The sequence below is a fragment of the Trifolium pratense genome, linkage group LG3 (genome assembly GCF_020283565.1).
Source record: "Trifolium pratense cultivar HEN17-A07 linkage group LG3, ARS_RC_1.1, whole genome shotgun sequence".
In the NCBI taxonomy this organism is placed as follows: domain Eukaryota; kingdom Viridiplantae; phylum Streptophyta; class Magnoliopsida; order Fabales; family Fabaceae; genus Trifolium; species Trifolium pratense.
In genome coordinates this window covers 6,287,816-6,303,664 of record NC_060061.1, presented here as the reverse complement: position 1 = coordinate 6,303,664, position 15,849 = coordinate 6,287,816, and the positions used below count along the sequence as shown (strand labels likewise).

Sequence of the window (15,849 nt, the reverse complement as noted above, 5' to 3'; positions counted from 1 at the left end):
CAACTGGCCCGTAACGGTTGTTGCTAGCCAAAATCCAGAATGTGTGTGCTACCAGCGGTGTTGGTAAACCCGGTTTGGAGCGATTTTGACATAAAAACCATTTTAAATTTCATTCTCTTATATCTTTCTTGTAGAATTTTTCTAGGTTCGTTAGATTTTCTTTCACACTCTTTGATTAAAGGCTTTAACATATATAGGTAAAATCCTTGTTATTGTAAATCTAAACTAGATCCATGCCATTGCATCATTTTCTACCTTTAACTAATAGTCAAACATTGGCCGGCAAAGATTTTAAAAATATCCAACAAATCTAAAACTTCTTATTTATTCTATTTCTGTAGAGCGCCATGATGCTATTGCACATTCATAAATTTATAAATATAATTATTTGTTTGCATAAAAAGATAAATTATAGAAAAAAGACGATCAACATTTTAATTAATCAACGTTTTAAATTAATCTCTTATCTTTAATTATATGTTTGTCACGTTGATTGTTTCTATTAGTATTTATAAAAAAAAAACATTAACTTTATCTTCGATCTAAGAAACGTGTCTCAACTCATAATCATATTCCTTAGCACTTCTAACAATATTACTTAAAAATTGTGAAGCACGGACACTACGACACCGCTAATGTAAAAAATACAGGACACCGACACCACTACATATTTATACATGTAAATCTAATTTGAACAAGTTATTTCTTAAAAAAAGTTTTAAAACTAGTATTTTACCTTTATTTATACATCTACTATCGAAAAAACTAAAAATATTGTTGTTTGGACACATTTTTAACTCTTGTAGATATGTCTGGTATGTGCCTAAGGAAAGTATAATCAAAGAAAAAATAATTTTTTTGGGGACACTTGTCCGACACGTCAAGCAAAGAAAAAATAATTTTTTGGGACACTTGTCCGACACGTCGTACGAGTGTCTTATAGATGTCGGACACCGATCAAATGAATGTTAAAATAAAGAAAAAATTAAATTTTTTCCGACACCGATATGAACTATCCAACAGGACCGACACGTGTCGTACGAGTGTCGGACACCGACACATGTCGGACATAAAGGTGTCGTTCCTCATAGTTTATAAATAAATATGTGTACGAATAGTAGGGATGACAATGGGTAGGGTATGGGTAGGGTACTATAGTACTCATCCCCGTACCCGCGGATTGAAAAAATACTTGTACCCATCCCCATACTCGCGTGGGTAACAACTTTTGCCCCTGTCCCCATACCCTATGGGTACCTAGGTCCCCATACCCGTACCCGTTACCCGCATTTTTACTAAAAATAAATTGATCAATTATAAAATATCATATAATTTTAATAGAATTAAAAAAAATTCAAAGATTTTAATATTGACTAATGAAAATTATAAACAAAATTATTACTAACCTTATGTTAAAGTTCATATTTATGTTAAACATTCACATTATTTTTATATTATGTTATAAATATACATTTTTATTAAAATATATGTAATAGTTTAGTAGAGTTGTATTGTTTTAACTTTTAAATTGATTTACATATATTATAATATAATAATATAAATAAAATAAATAAATATTATGCGGGTATGGGGCGGGGTGGGTACTAAGGTACTCGTACCCGCACCCATACCCGTTCATTTTTGCGGGTAATTACCCATACCCGTGCCCGTACCCAAAATGCGGGTTTTTACCTTACCCGTCGTGGGTAATTTTTGCGGGTACCCTCTGGGTATGAGTCAAATTGTCATCCCTAACGAATAGTGAAAAACAAAAAGTAAAGTGAACATTTTTTTTTAAAAAAAACTAACGAAAAAGATGAATATAAAAAAAAATTAAAATCAAGGAACTGATCAGTAACTTAATTAATTAATGAATCATTGTTGAATTAATTAAGACTTAAAAAAAATTACAAAATTATTTTTCATTAACCGTATAAAAAAATAATAATCGGAAGAAGCAAAAAATCTGAACAGAGATTGGTTGTGGAATGGAATTAGGAAAGGAAGTGAAAATGGGAGACACGGTCGAAGAAAAACCAAATTTCTCAGAGGATCCTCCAAATCCAAATCCAAATCCAGAATCAGAAAGTGAAACCCTAATCTTCAATAACAATAATAATCACAGAGAATTATTGAAAGCCATTGAAGTTGTAGAACGAGATTCCTTCGCCATTGCTCAGAGCTTCACTTCCGTCTTCGCTTCCCTCCGTTTATCCCTCTCTCAATCAACCGACACCTCTCTCCATCACATTCAATGCTTCACCGACGCCGCCGGTCACCTTCAAGAATCCGGTATCCATTCATTCCTCTTAATTTTCTCAAACAATTTCCTAATAATCTGTTTATTTATTTATTGTTTCGTTTCAGTTCTTGATGCAGCAACCAAGGGGAATCGCTATATAAATTCGTGTCTCAAGTAATTTTTTTCATCTTATTTTATTATGCTGTTTTGGTTTTAATTCATTTTTCAGAAGCTTAAACAAAATAGATTAAACTTAATGTTGAAAATGTTGCAGATTGAATGAGGAAATGAAGAGCATTGATAGTCTAGCATCTCAACTGTATCCAATCACTTTGCTAATTGCTAATTAATTGCAATTTCAAATGCTAAACATTCACTTGTTCTTGCATTTTAGGACTATTATTTTGCTAGGTTATCGTTGTCGTTGTTATGAGTTTAATTGTGATACACAATTAGTGTTAAAAGTTTTGCGTAGTCAGCAAAAAACAACCATTTATATACTTACTACAAGATTTTAGAAGTACTTCTGATTGAAGTCAAATTTTTTTAATGATCTAATGATTATGATCGATGACGTTGTAAAAACTGTTTATGCTGACACTGTATGTTTGAGCTGAACTTGTTCACTATTCTACTGGATATTTTGATTAGGAACAATTTGGTGTTTTTACATGATCCTTTTTTTTTTTTTTTTTTTTTTTATCTTAGTTTTTCAATTGAAATCCTTAATGTTTTGAAGGAAAATCCTGAGAAGGCATGTAGATGTTCTGGACTCAGCGGTTAACAAGCTTCTTCATGTTTCTTGACACCTCGGATTCAGTCTTGTACAAGGTTTATTTCTCTATATCCCATAACAACCTATTTTATGTAGAAGTTGAAAAGATTATGTATCTATATTTATATATTTGTGATTTCATGGATTGTGCTGGGCTAGTGATGTCCAAACAGAGCAACATTTTTTTTTGGTTAATTTAGGTAAGGTAGGTAATATAAGGGTAGAGAACTGGTGTAGTTTAAATATGCTTCAAATAATCGCATGGGATAAACTGTCTAGTGATTGTTTCCCAAGTTACTGTTATTATTAGTTTAATTCTAGATTTTTCATATCTGATAGCCTGATAGTATGAATTAGTAGAAGTTTCAGATGCCGATCTATCGCTGCTCACAGATGCTGTTAGTAGTTATTTGGATACCAAACTCTTAGGAACAAACACACATTACTTATTACAACATCATTTGATGGTTTATTTCTGAAACGGGTGTTATTTTGAATATAATGATTGTTGAGAAGGTCCAATGGCATCTTGTTGCAGACAATCTGATAGAAAACAGCTGATATTTAAGAAGGAAATAGGGAAAATCTCTTTGATTACAAAATGATATCACAGAACTTTGAGGGTCTGCACCTCCCAATGCCAAAATGACCCCTTTCCAGTCAAATTTCCAGATACACTCTTTCTCAATCACCCCTTCTATTTATAGGCAACACCTCCATATGAAAGTTATTTTCTATAAAAACTGATATCCTAATTAAGGGCCCCTATCTAACACAATCCATTTTTGAACATTAATTAATATGCTTCTTGTTGAGAAACCTTGTGTCCATCTTGCTGTAAAAGGCGGGTAATGCATTCCCTACTTGCAGTTTACATCCCGACCATTCATTAAGACTGAACGGTTGAGATTGATTTACAGAACTTACAGTGTAAGTCGTCCATCAATTTTGGATTAGCTTCCTCAAGGCAATCCTGGTCCAAAATGATGGGGTTGTGGTGTGATAACAAAGGGAAAAAAGGTAAAAATAAATAAAGTAAAGCTAAAGCCAAAAGAGAGAATCAAAGAAAGATGAGTATTGCCTGACATTGAAATGTAGAAGCAGTATCTTTGACCAAGTCCTTGGTGTCTTGTGTGTATGTTTTCAATGGCTAATATGAAAATGATAATTCCGAATCCAGACTCGTGAACAATTATAGAGTGTCATATAGACTAACCTTTAGGATTTGGTGAAGTATTAGTGTATGAAACTATGGTGTCATGCGTAAAGTGATTGATACTTGTTTTATTGTTGATAATTTATGAGCTTTCAGCATGTATATATGTATACTTGACTTATGTTTTCCTATATTTTGGAGTAACCCTCATGTATTAATTTGGTCAGGTTACTAATCCACTCCAGTAGATGAGTTTATGAAAAGTGCGGTGACGTATAGACTGAGGCTCCGAGATTCGTTGACATTAGTGTTAGCCTTGTCGAGGGATATTCTCCATTTAAGAGTGTTGTGAATAAAATCGATGATAAGGACGTGAGAAAAAATCATCATATTATAACTTTGAATTTTCTAGGTGTGTGGTTGATGTCATTTTCTCATATCAATTTTATGAATTTTTCTAGGTTGAATATTTTGTAAATATACGTTTCTCCATTCCCAAATCCATCATGGTATGAGAAAATGTAAAATATTAGATATACATTAGTATTTTAAAAAATACAACAAATATTAAATATTTACAACAAACTATTAAATATTTTTAGTATACATTAGTATTTGTAAAATACAACAAAGTATTAAATATACATTAGTATTTAATAATGTAAAATATTAAATGTTTACAAAGTTGAATACACAATTTTTTTAAAAATATTTTCATATTTGTATCCTTTAACATTTTCTTTAAAATAATACTATACTAATAATTATCTTCACCAAACTCCCACCAAGCATATGAGTACTACGCATTCTGCACACACTGAAATTGACTAGTAAAATTTATGCGTCACTAATTTAGTAACTAATTTAATCTTTTAATTTGTAGCAAAAAATATGGGTAAAAGGTGCATGTATGAGTATTACGTACTTATATAGGATATGAATATAAGTACAGAGGTTGTCACCTATACAGATATGGGTTTGATTACGAATATTTTTGTAAAGTGCATGCATGATGATGAGTACTATAGACTATAGTAACCTATTCATTGTCATCCATCAATCGACAAAAATATCAAAATTGTTATATTAAATATCCTGACTAGAATTCAGCCTCCGATTCTTCCACTTCTCATGTATTAGTTTCTAATAACTTTATCCTTTTATCTATCTAAAACAATTGTACAAAATAAATACATTTCTATATTAATTTACAAATTCCGAAAATTTAGTTTGTCTTCAACTTCTCGGTGTGTGGAATAATTTGCCTTCAACTACCTTATACAAAAGGACTACTAACACCCCACAATTTTGACCCCTTAAGAAGTCCATTTTACGTTGAGAGACATCGCCATCAAATATCTTTGTGTAACAGAGTTATGAAGTTAAACGTGTAGTCTTATAGTATATGATGAATTTAAAGACCTTAAATCATAAAGTTTTTTATTTTTTTGGTACATATCATAAAGTTAATAATAAAACATATAATTGCTTTTAAAAAATAAAATAAAACATTTAATCAAAACTATTTTGATCACTTGGTGCTAAATATTCCAGATTTATTTCCAATTTTGAGCACAATAGAACATCTTTCATTTATATATTTTTTTCTTTCTTATGTTATATCTCCCTTTTTCTTCAAGGTCGTTTTGTGCCGTTTCATCGGCACTTTTTCACCTCACATTCTACCAAATTAAGTGAAAGATGATGTTATGATATAGTATATGATAAAAGGAAAACATGGCTGTGTTAACTTGATTAGGATTTCACTATTCGTAGGATTGAGGACTGAAATTTTTATTATAGGATAGACAATCTCCAAAGTTATTTTAAGTAAAATGACCTAAAATGAGAAAACATATTCTGACGTAGAATTTTTATGGCTCCCTCCTTCATTCAATTGGGTCAAGTGCAACTCTGATGGGGCTTCATTTGGTGTTCTAGCCATGGCAGCTTGTGAGGGTATTTTCAGAAACTCTTGTGCTGACCACTTAGGTAATTTTGCGGAGCTAACCAGTGCTATGTTAACTATTGAGATTGCGGCTTCCAAAAATTGGTCTCACTTTTTTGTCTTAAATCTAACTCGAGACTTGTAATTTTGACTTTTAGTAAACCTTCCATGGTTCCTTGGAAAATTAGAAATAGATGGGTGAGCACTTTAACTAAATTTATAAAATTTATGGCTACTCATATTTATAGAAAAAATAATCGCTATTGCATATAAGCTTGCAAATATTGGTTTAGGGTGTGTCTGGTAACACAAATAAGCTAGCTTATAGCTTATTATATGAGCTTATAAGCTTGTTTCAAAAAATTAGAGGTGTTTGGTAACAAGCTTTTTGTACTAGCTTATAACTTTTTTTCAGATGCTATTTCAAGTAGCATTTGAGCTTATAGCTTATAGTTTTTTACACTTTATTCCATTTTTACCCTTTAATTTAATAACTATCCACTCTAAAAAATAAACTATCAACTATCAATTATGTAATTTTATATTTAATAACCACTTTAAAAGCTAATTTTACCAAACACTTTAATTTCAATAAGCTAGTTTTTTAGCTATCAGCTATAAGCTAGCTTTTCAGCTATCAGCTAGCTTATAGCTTATTTTTTCCAAACAGACCCTTAAATGTTCAAGCATCTACTTGGTGGGATGAAGTGCAAGAAGAACTCATTATGAATTTTGCTTGAAACAAAATTGAGCCTTGTTTCTGTTTTGTTAACTTCTATGGCTTTTGGTTTATGTTCCCCCTATTCTCTTTGTACTTATCTTTGTTCAGGTTAAATCATATTATATATGATATACACATTTTTCATGAAGAAATTTCTCTTAAGGAAATATTTTTAATTTGTAGTCGGTGGGCACACAACATATTAAAATTCATTTTACGTATGTTTAAAACCAGGAGTATCTGATAGCCAATGACTCAAGTTGCAATTGCCATGCCTACAAGGGAATCATTTATTACAATTATTTGAGTGATGATTTTTGGCAGCTACTGTTTGTTTATTGGTCACAACTCACAACCGAGAACTTATTTATTTTGGTTTTAGATATTTATTGCTAAATACCCCCCCCCCCTTCCCCTTTCTTTTGTCATCGGTCAGTTTTGTCGTATATACATTTTGTTTTTTAACTAGTTTGCCGGTTAAAAATTTTATTTTAAAGGTGAATAAATAGAATATTTAAGGTTCAAATCTCGGCTCTTGCACAACTCACGGATACATCTCATTCCTTTTCTTTATTTGGTCATCTCTTATTTTTACTCATTAAAAAAATCGATCAATTATTTTAAAATCATTTAGTTTTGATCTTTCTATCAAATTTTTATACTTAAAAATGATAATTTAATATGTCATGAGATGCAGTTTGATAATATAGATTCATCCGGATGGATTAATTATTTATATTTTATTAATAGATTAAAGAAATGAATAATTTATGAAATTAAAACCGAAGTTTTTAATGAATTTTCTCATAATTTCATAATTTTTTATCATTTGATATCATCAGATTGTATGTCGCATTATTTGAATTTGTTAAATCTCCATTTTTAAGTACAAAAATCTAACAGAGAGACCAAAATGAGTGATTTTAAAATAAGGAGATCAATATTTTTTTTATCATTTGATTAAAAAAAAATAATAAGGAGATCAATTTCATGAGTGAGTAAAAATAGGATGAATAAAATTGTAATTAAGCCATTTTTATTTAACTCTCTGGCTACTCGTGTGTGCACCCATTGTCGGTGAAAAAACTCTAATAATCTAAAATTATAAGAAGTAAATAAAGTCTGACTAAAAAATATTACAATTATAGATAAAATTTGAATTCTTTTAAACGGTTTTTTTTTTTAGTGAAATTCTTTTTTTTTCCTTTCCACGTCTATTTTAAAGAAAATATTGATAAATTCTCTCTTTTTTTTATAAAAAAAATAAAAAATCTTTTCAGATTGGTTCGAGTTTAAGTTTAGTCTTGAAAATACAACACAATGTTAAAACACTCTAGAAAAAGAGTTTCACATGTTGAATGCGGTGCTACCAGAGACACACAGTTTTGATTATTACATGGAATAATACACAGTTTTTAATCTCAATCATTAATTTTAAATTAAAAATCAAACGGTCCAAATATATTACTTCGATAAAGGACATTTTTTTATTCATTCTTCCGGTCACAGAAGTGAGTGTCACGTTTGTATTTTGTTTTGGTAAAAATAGGTATTAGTAGCTATCTGAATTAAAAGAATAAAAATGAATAACGTTACTCTATTTTGTATTTTCCATTTGAGCGACAACTATTTCTCTTTCTCTGTGTCTCTCTGTGGATCTTGTTTTGTTTTGTTTTGTTTATAAGCATTTGTTTATGCATATATATACTTCGTACTTCTACCAACCATCTTATCATATCACAAAGTAGCATTATTGCAAAATTTCGATCGTCCTTCCCAAGTCAACATCTATTTCTACAACCACATAATAATAGTTTTTTTGATTCTGAATCTAGTTACTAACTCATTCATTAACAATCACTTTTCACCTACACACACCAATAGTACTCCTTACTTTGAACTTTAGTTTCATTTCAGACAAAACATATTCTGCAATCAACAAGGTTCTTTCTTTCATACAATGAATCCAGACATATTATTATTATTATTATAGAGATAATAATAATAATATATATATAGCTTGTGTTATTGCAACTGCATAATGGTGCAAGAAAATATGATGAAGGAACTACTTGCTTTGGCAGTTAGAAACATTCAATGGAGCTATATAATCTTCTGGTCTCAATCTGGTAGCCAACCTGGGTATGTTACTACTTCTTTCATTCTTAGTACCTCAATAAATTTTTTTTTTTTTTTTTTATATTCCATTCACCTTCTTAAATACTACTATGTTCATGTTTTTCCAATACCATTTCATATGATATATGAGCCATTATCTGCCAAATTTTATTATCAGTTTTTTTTTTTTAGCTAATGTGGTTTTGCTTATATTAATTATTAATCAACAAATCTAACCATTCATTTGTTATCTTAGATGAATAGTTAATTTTTTATTTGAATCTTGAACTTCTGAATCTAGTGTTAAATATTCTGGTACTACTTACTTAACATAAGATTCACGGTGAATTTGACAAAATTATGGCAACACTGATTTTGTTGAAGTTCCAAAGTGAATCTTATGCCAAATCATGGTGGCCCACTTTGATTTTGTCAGCTCAGCGTCAATCCAAAGATATACTTAGATTTTGAATGAATTGATTTTAGTTAAAAGTGGATTGAATGTAAAGTAATTGATGTTTGGATTCATTCATGTTATAGTCAGTCGAATAATAAATTCAAGGCTGAAAATCAATCATAAGCTAAGAGCTTTAAATCTTAGCTTCAAGTTAGAATATTTCGGAGCCAAAACCAATTTTACTCGAGAATATCCAAACATGTCAAAATCAAGTCTACGGCTCCAAAACTAGATCAAACATACACTTACTGCATTTAAGTGTGTTGCTAAGAAGCTATTTTACTAAAATTTAGTTTTTTCCTTGACCATTTTGCAGGGTGTTGAGTTGGGGGGAAGGATATTACAATGGAGAAATTAAGACAAGGAAAACAAGTCAAGAAGTGGAACTTAGTTCTGATGAAATAGGCTTGAAGAGGAGTGAGCAACTGAGAGATCTTTTCAGGTCCCTTAAACCTACAGAAACAAGTCCTCCAACAAAAAAGCCTTCTGCAGCACTTTCACCTGAAGACCTCACAGATACTGAGTGGTACTATTTGGTTTGTATGTCCTTTGTATTCAACATTGGCCAAGGGTAATTAAATCTCACTCATTATTGCCCCTTTTTTTCCATTCTGGTTTTGTTTTCTGTATGAAAGTGTGTGTATAGTATTATTTATCCTCAAATATGTGTGTGTGTGTGTGCACACGCGCGTGTGTGTGTGTTCTTAGGTTACCAGGAAGAGCTTTAGCAAATGGTCAACCAATTTGGCTTATGGATGCCTATTCGGTTGATTGCAAAGAGTTTAGTCGCGCTCTCCTCGCAAAGGTATAGGTTTCGGTTTCTTGACCTGGCTTGTTCTTATTGTACTCTAACTCTGATTAAAATGTCACAAACTCAAAAACTAATCTTTTTGTTTGGTTTTGTTCCATAAACACACTTGTGACACTTGTCTTCTCATCATGATCAGAGTGCATCTATTCAGGTACCATTCGTGATTTATAAACTCCATTTTGAAACCACTCTATAGTTTTAGGAATGTGTAGTTTCTGCTATGATAGATTGTTATCTTAGCCAATGAATACTCTTTGAGATCTTGTGATATGTTCCATGCTTATAGTTTTTTTCTCAACTCAAGAGACTTAGCACGCATTTGTTATCACGGTAGTAATACTGTAGATACACGATGAAAGTCTTTCTACCGAATATACAAACACGCTATTAGATTCCAAATCTAAATACTTATGACTGATAATCATCCAAGTTTTAGAAATGAAAATCTCATCAACACATTGTGTAATTTGTTTCTTTCCTGTAAAATTTCAGACAGTGGTGTGCTTTCCTTTTATGAAAGGGGTTATTGAGATAGGCACAACTGATATGGTAAATTTTCGCATCCCTTTTTTAACATCAATATTATTACTTGTAACCATGTTGCTGAAAACTTTCCCCTTTGTTTGAAGGTAATGGAAGATCTCAGTATCATTCAACAGATCAAAACTTCTTTATCGAATATTCTAACTGTCGATGACCCTATTAACGGTCAAGTTACATTGAATTCGAGAAATAATGAAGATGTAGCATTTGATCATATTGATCACAATGCTGAATTAATTCCAGAAGTTGGTAATGACATAATCAACACAACAATATCTCGTAATGGCAGTTCAACTGCATTACAAACCAATCAACTACCAGATGAAACATTCATGGTTGAAAGCTGGCAAATTATGGATGATGATTTGATCCATAACTCCATGAATTCAAGTGATTGCATATCACAAACTATTGCTTCTGTTCCTAGAAGTGGAGAAGATTGCAACAATAACCAAATGACCTTAGGGTATCCACTAAGTTATGATTGCCATTATCAGAAAATTCTTTCAGAACTATTGACAAGCAATGACCAGTTAACTATGGGGATGCATTTTCAAAACTCTCATCAAGATTCAAGTTTTCGTGTTTGGAACAAAAGATGGCCAGTGGATTGCCAAAGGCCAAGACAAGGAAACTCACAAAAGCTATTGAAGAAGATGTTGTTAGAAGTTCCGCGGATGCACATGGATGGTTTGATTGAATCTCAAGAAGAGAATGACTATAGAGAAGCAACAAGACTAGAGCCTGATGAAGGTATGAACCATGTTTTGTCAGAAAGAAGGAGAAGAGCAAAACTAAATGAAAGGTTTTTAACTCTTAGATCAATGGTACCTTCAAATAGTAAGGTAATTTATTTACATTGTAGTCATCATGTTGTTAGTTTGATCATTTATCATCACCTATGAAACACCGACACATACACAGGCACAATACTAACACTAGCACATTGACACTAATAATAATTTGAGAAAATGGTAGTATTTGAATATAAGCATATATGTCGGACACCAGACACACATTTAATCAGAAGTGTCGGTAGACGGTAGTACATAGGTCATCTCATCACTGCTCAAACTAATAAAATTCATCATTCATGTAGGATGACAAAGTTTCTATACTAGATGATGCAATTGAATACCTTAGCAAGCTTGAAAAAAGGATAAAAGAGTTGGAAGCTCAAAGAGAACCAATAGATATAGTAGAGTCTAGAAGTAAAAAATCACATCATGATATGTTGGAGAGGACTTGTGATGACTATTATAACAACAAAACTAACAATGGCAAGAAACCAATGATGAAGAAGAGGAAAATATGTGACATAGGTGAAACAAGGAGACAGAATTGTTCTGATGCTTTAAAAGGAAGTTCTAATAGTGATGTTACTGTCAGTATGAGTGACAATGGAGTTGTGATTGAAATGAAGTGTCCTTCTAAATCAGGAAGGATATTGGAAATTATGGAGGCAGTTAACCATCTTAACATGGATTTTAATTCAGTTCAATCAACAGATTCTGATGGGAGGCTTCATGTGATCATTAGATCTAAGGTGAGTTCTTTCATATATTATGTCTGGTGTGCGTGTTTGTGTCTGTGTTTCATAAATTTTATCTAAATTAAAACATTCTTTTTATTTGCAGTTCAAAGGACCAGCTAATGCAACGACAAAAAGGATCAAACAAGCCCTACAAAAAGTGGCTTCAAAGTTTTGAATATTTGTATTCTCAAAATAAATAAAAACAAGGAGATGTTCAAATTAGTTCCTGCCAGTTGCAGTGTGACACAGAGAGTTGAGTATGTTGATTTAGTCACAAGTGCAAATTCTTGGAGATTTTTTTTGAAGAATAACTCTTGGTGATGTAACATGGACATTTGTTTCATTACTTGTAAATGGGGTAGGTAGGCTTAGTTGACATTTATACTGAATTAATTAGCCAATGATTTGACATGAATCAATAATTCTCACTTTGTTTATGAATTTCTCCCTCACAATCATTATATTAATTTTTGTATCTCAAGAAATTCAAATTGATATTAGATAACTTGTGGAATCTAGTGATGCTCAACATGCATGTATCCTACTATGAGCAGGTGTGGAAAAATAAAATTGATGATGGTGTGGAAATTTTTTTCAAGAAACATTTTCAGAAAAATTATGGTAAAAATCTTGCAATAATTTTGATATCTTTTAATTCGCCAACTGAGTTGCCTACTTTTTTTTTGTTACGTGCCAAAAAAAAAAACTACAATGCGACTAAGTGCAGAATTAAAATTCCTAGCATATCAACATGCAACCCACTATAGATAATGTATTGTCAAATAAAATATAATAAAATACATTGAGATTGTAGATTCTCCTCGCTTTGACTCTCTAGTTCAAATTTATATGAGTATAAAAAAGAAAATTAAACGTAAAGGATGACAAATTATTAGTGGGAGAATTAGACTTTTCTTCCTTTTTATGAAATATAACATATAATAATAATAATAATATAATATTATAAATCAGTGCAAGCGTGCAATATAAGTAGCAAAGTGTATTTAATTTACCATATCTCCCTGAATTGGATGGAAAGACTAAAAAAAATAAACTCATCTTTGACTTGTCCATACTACTCCAGTCATGGTCAAATTGAGTCTACAGTATTTATAATCTTCTTTGTATTCGCAAATCAAAGCAGTAATCTACTTTGCTGGCTTTTGACGTATTAAATTATGTGCATGGCCATTAGATTATATCCAAACTTATTCACAAGAGATACTATATGGTCAAAGTAATTCAGTATATATAGTTTAAATAAGAAAAAAAAAAAAACATTGGTCATCAACTATTAATATATCTCCTAAATAACATAAATATATTAAATAGTCTTTAGTTTTTCGATTCTTTTAAAAGCATAAAGTGATGCTTATAAAAAAAAAAAAAGCATAAAGTGATAATGATAATTCATAAACTATCGTAATAGCTTAAAAATAGTTTGAAAATTACGTAGTTTATTTTTATAGTTTAGAGACCAAATTAAATATTTTCTATTCTTTTAAAAAGTTGAACATTTTATAATTATTTCTAAGAAAATTTGAACTCCAGCACTTGGCTGAAACCTCGTGGACATATTGTTCACGTCAATTTAACAATGTAAATCAAAATGAATACAATATCAAAGTTGGTAAGTGGAGGATTTGGTCGTGATAAACTGCTAATCTTCAAATATTTAACTCCAAAAGTCTCTAAACAGCTGAGGTAGTACTGCCAACACTTCACACTCTTGGATGTTTATTGACCACCTTCTTTACAATGACCATATATATCCTTTTAAATGCTTGCTAGGCACTGATGCAATCATAGAATTTTTATACACACCTTTTTATAAATGAAAAATAGTTTAAACAAAAGTTTCAACACCATTCCATTAGTTTTCCTTTTTTCTGTTTGAGAACAATAGTTTAGTTAAGCAGTGTCTACAAACATATTAATAAATAATGAATGAATAAATAATCAAAGATGAGTAAGAATTTCCTTTAACCCTTCTCAACATTTTATTACTTCGGGCATACAACAGTAGTAAAACACCTGGAAAGAGTTTGCCGTCCATCTAAATTCCACATACTCAAAGAATTAGTCTTTGCAATTGTGCACCGATGATACCTAATTTACATGGAAAAAAATAGCATTGGCCTTTTTTTATTAGAATTTAGATCGTAACATTTCATGACAATAATTCTAGGAAAATGTCCAACTTAAACCATCACATGTCTAATCTAATATGACAAATGTTATCTAGTGTCTTAGAGGCACTAGTTAAAAATTTAAATTTATAACTTTTTATTTTTTTTGAATCGAAAGATGTATAGTCAACACATTAAAAGCCTAACATTTTGGTTTCTTCAATACATATTTTTTCTTTTATTTCTTTTTTTTAGTCTTTAACTAGTACCTCGTAGTACTATTTAGCAAGACCCATTTAATATTATACAGCTAATGGTGTAAACGATAGTACTATAACAAAAAAGACTAATTCTAGAAGAAGAAAACACTTAAAAGACCAATTCCACGAGCATAATTTTAGCTTCTTTTTTTTTTTTTTTTTTGACAACAATGTTACAAGTGATTGAAATTGTCAGTCTGATAGTTCGGTGGTTGTATTTTTACACCAATTCAAGGCATTCCTTATGTTTTGGAGTGTTTGTTACCAATAAAATTTTGCTATTTCGAAAAAGAAATATTAACAGATTCAAGTCACGTGCACTCCATGGTCCCCATGATCATCGTTTCTGTGGACAAATCTACTAGTAAATTCATGTCTTCATAAGATTCTCAATGTTAGAAAAAGACACAACTTTCAAAATAAGGGAAAAACAAACAAAAATGATAAAGACATGTCACCAGAGTCATATGCCTTGAAAAAGAGACCCCCACTATACCAAGTGGAAGGACATAATATGAGTGGAAATTTAGCAATCAATATGAAAGCAATATATACTTACTGATAGGTGGTCCACAACCCTTCAGTACCTAAATATTGCCCCAAACATCAACGATCAATGCTACCCCTTCAAAAGTTAAACTCACAGTCATGTTCATCTTCACAAATAAGATGGTGTGTTGATTCCAAATTGACAAAAATAAGAGAACTATAAATTAATTTTTAAGCATGATATCTATTTTCTCTTGTTTTTGCAAAATTATTACCAACCTACTCAATGTCTCAAACAATAGGAGGACCGAGAACATCTACTTTCGGGGGCAACGTAAGTCATTATTAGAGTTTCGGACGGTACAGGTTCACAATGAACTAAGTATTAAAATGGTCCACCCTAAAGCAGTGTTTTAAAAATCGGACCGGCTGGTTGAACCGGTCGAACCGGAAACCGGAGGGTGTCCGGTCTGGTTCATACGTTAGATCGGACAAGATATTGGACCGGTGGGAACCGGAAAAAACCAGAAAACCGATGAACCGGCGGTTTTTCCGAACCGACGTTTGATTACATTTGTTTTTTTTTCGCCCAAAATGTTTTCTTCTTCCATCTTTGTTCTGTTTTGTTTCTTGGTTTCTATTCTGTTTTTTGTTGGTTTAAAATGA

General features: G+C 31.2%; 2 protein-coding genes across 2 annotated transcripts; both read left to right on the top strand.

The window, feature by feature from the left end:
* Positions 1–1,956: 1,956 nt before the first annotated feature.
* On the top strand, positions 1,957–4,640 carry LOC123915945. Its single transcript, XM_045967244.1, has 5 exons — positions 1,957–2,292; positions 2,368–2,416; positions 2,517–2,561; positions 2,982–3,073; positions 4,401–4,640. The coding sequence occupies exons 1-4, from the start codon at positions 1,989–1,991 to the stop codon at positions 3,046–3,048; spliced, it is 465 nt and encodes a 154-aa protein (XP_045823200.1). The 5' UTR covers positions 1,957–1,988; the 3' UTR covers positions 3,049–3,073; positions 4,401–4,640.
* A 3,825-nt stretch (positions 4,641–8,465) lies between these two features.
* On the top strand, positions 8,466–12,780 carry LOC123915944 (transcription factor EGL1). Its single transcript, XM_045967243.1, has 8 exons — positions 8,466–8,984; positions 9,734–9,988; positions 10,126–10,222; positions 10,365–10,379; positions 10,721–10,777; positions 10,858–11,616; positions 11,871–12,317; positions 12,409–12,780. Exons 1-8 carry the CDS (start codon positions 8,884–8,886, stop codon positions 12,478–12,480), a joined length of 1,803 nt encoding a protein of 600 aa, XP_045823199.1. The 5' UTR covers positions 8,466–8,883; the 3' UTR covers positions 12,481–12,780.
* The last annotated feature ends 3,069 nt before the right edge of the window (positions 12,781–15,849 follow it).

Bases quoted from the DNA above. Each gene is read 5' to 3' on its own strand.
- LOC123915944 (XM_045967243.1), top strand. From the start codon at position 8,884: ATGGTGCAAGAAAATATGATGAAGGAACTACTTGCTTTGGCAGTTAGA. The intron at 10,778-10,857 runs GTAAATTTTCGC...CTTTGTTTGAAG, and splicing joins AGATAGGCACAACTGATATG to GTAATGGAAGATCTCAGTAT. The intron at 12,318-12,408 runs GTGAGTTCTTTC...TTTTATTTGCAG, and splicing joins ATGTGATCATTAGATCTAAG to TTCAAAGGACCAGCTAATGC.
- LOC123915945 (XM_045967244.1), top strand. From the start codon at position 1,989: ATGGAATTAGGAAAGGAAGTGAAAATGGGAGACACGGTCGAAGAAAAA. The intron at 2,293-2,367 runs GTATCCATTCAT...GTTTCGTTTCAG, and splicing joins CGGTCACCTTCAAGAATCCG to TTCTTGATGCAGCAACCAAG. The intron at 2,417-2,516 runs GTAATTTTTTTC...AAAATGTTGCAG, and splicing joins TATATAAATTCGTGTCTCAA to ATTGAATGAGGAAATGAAGA.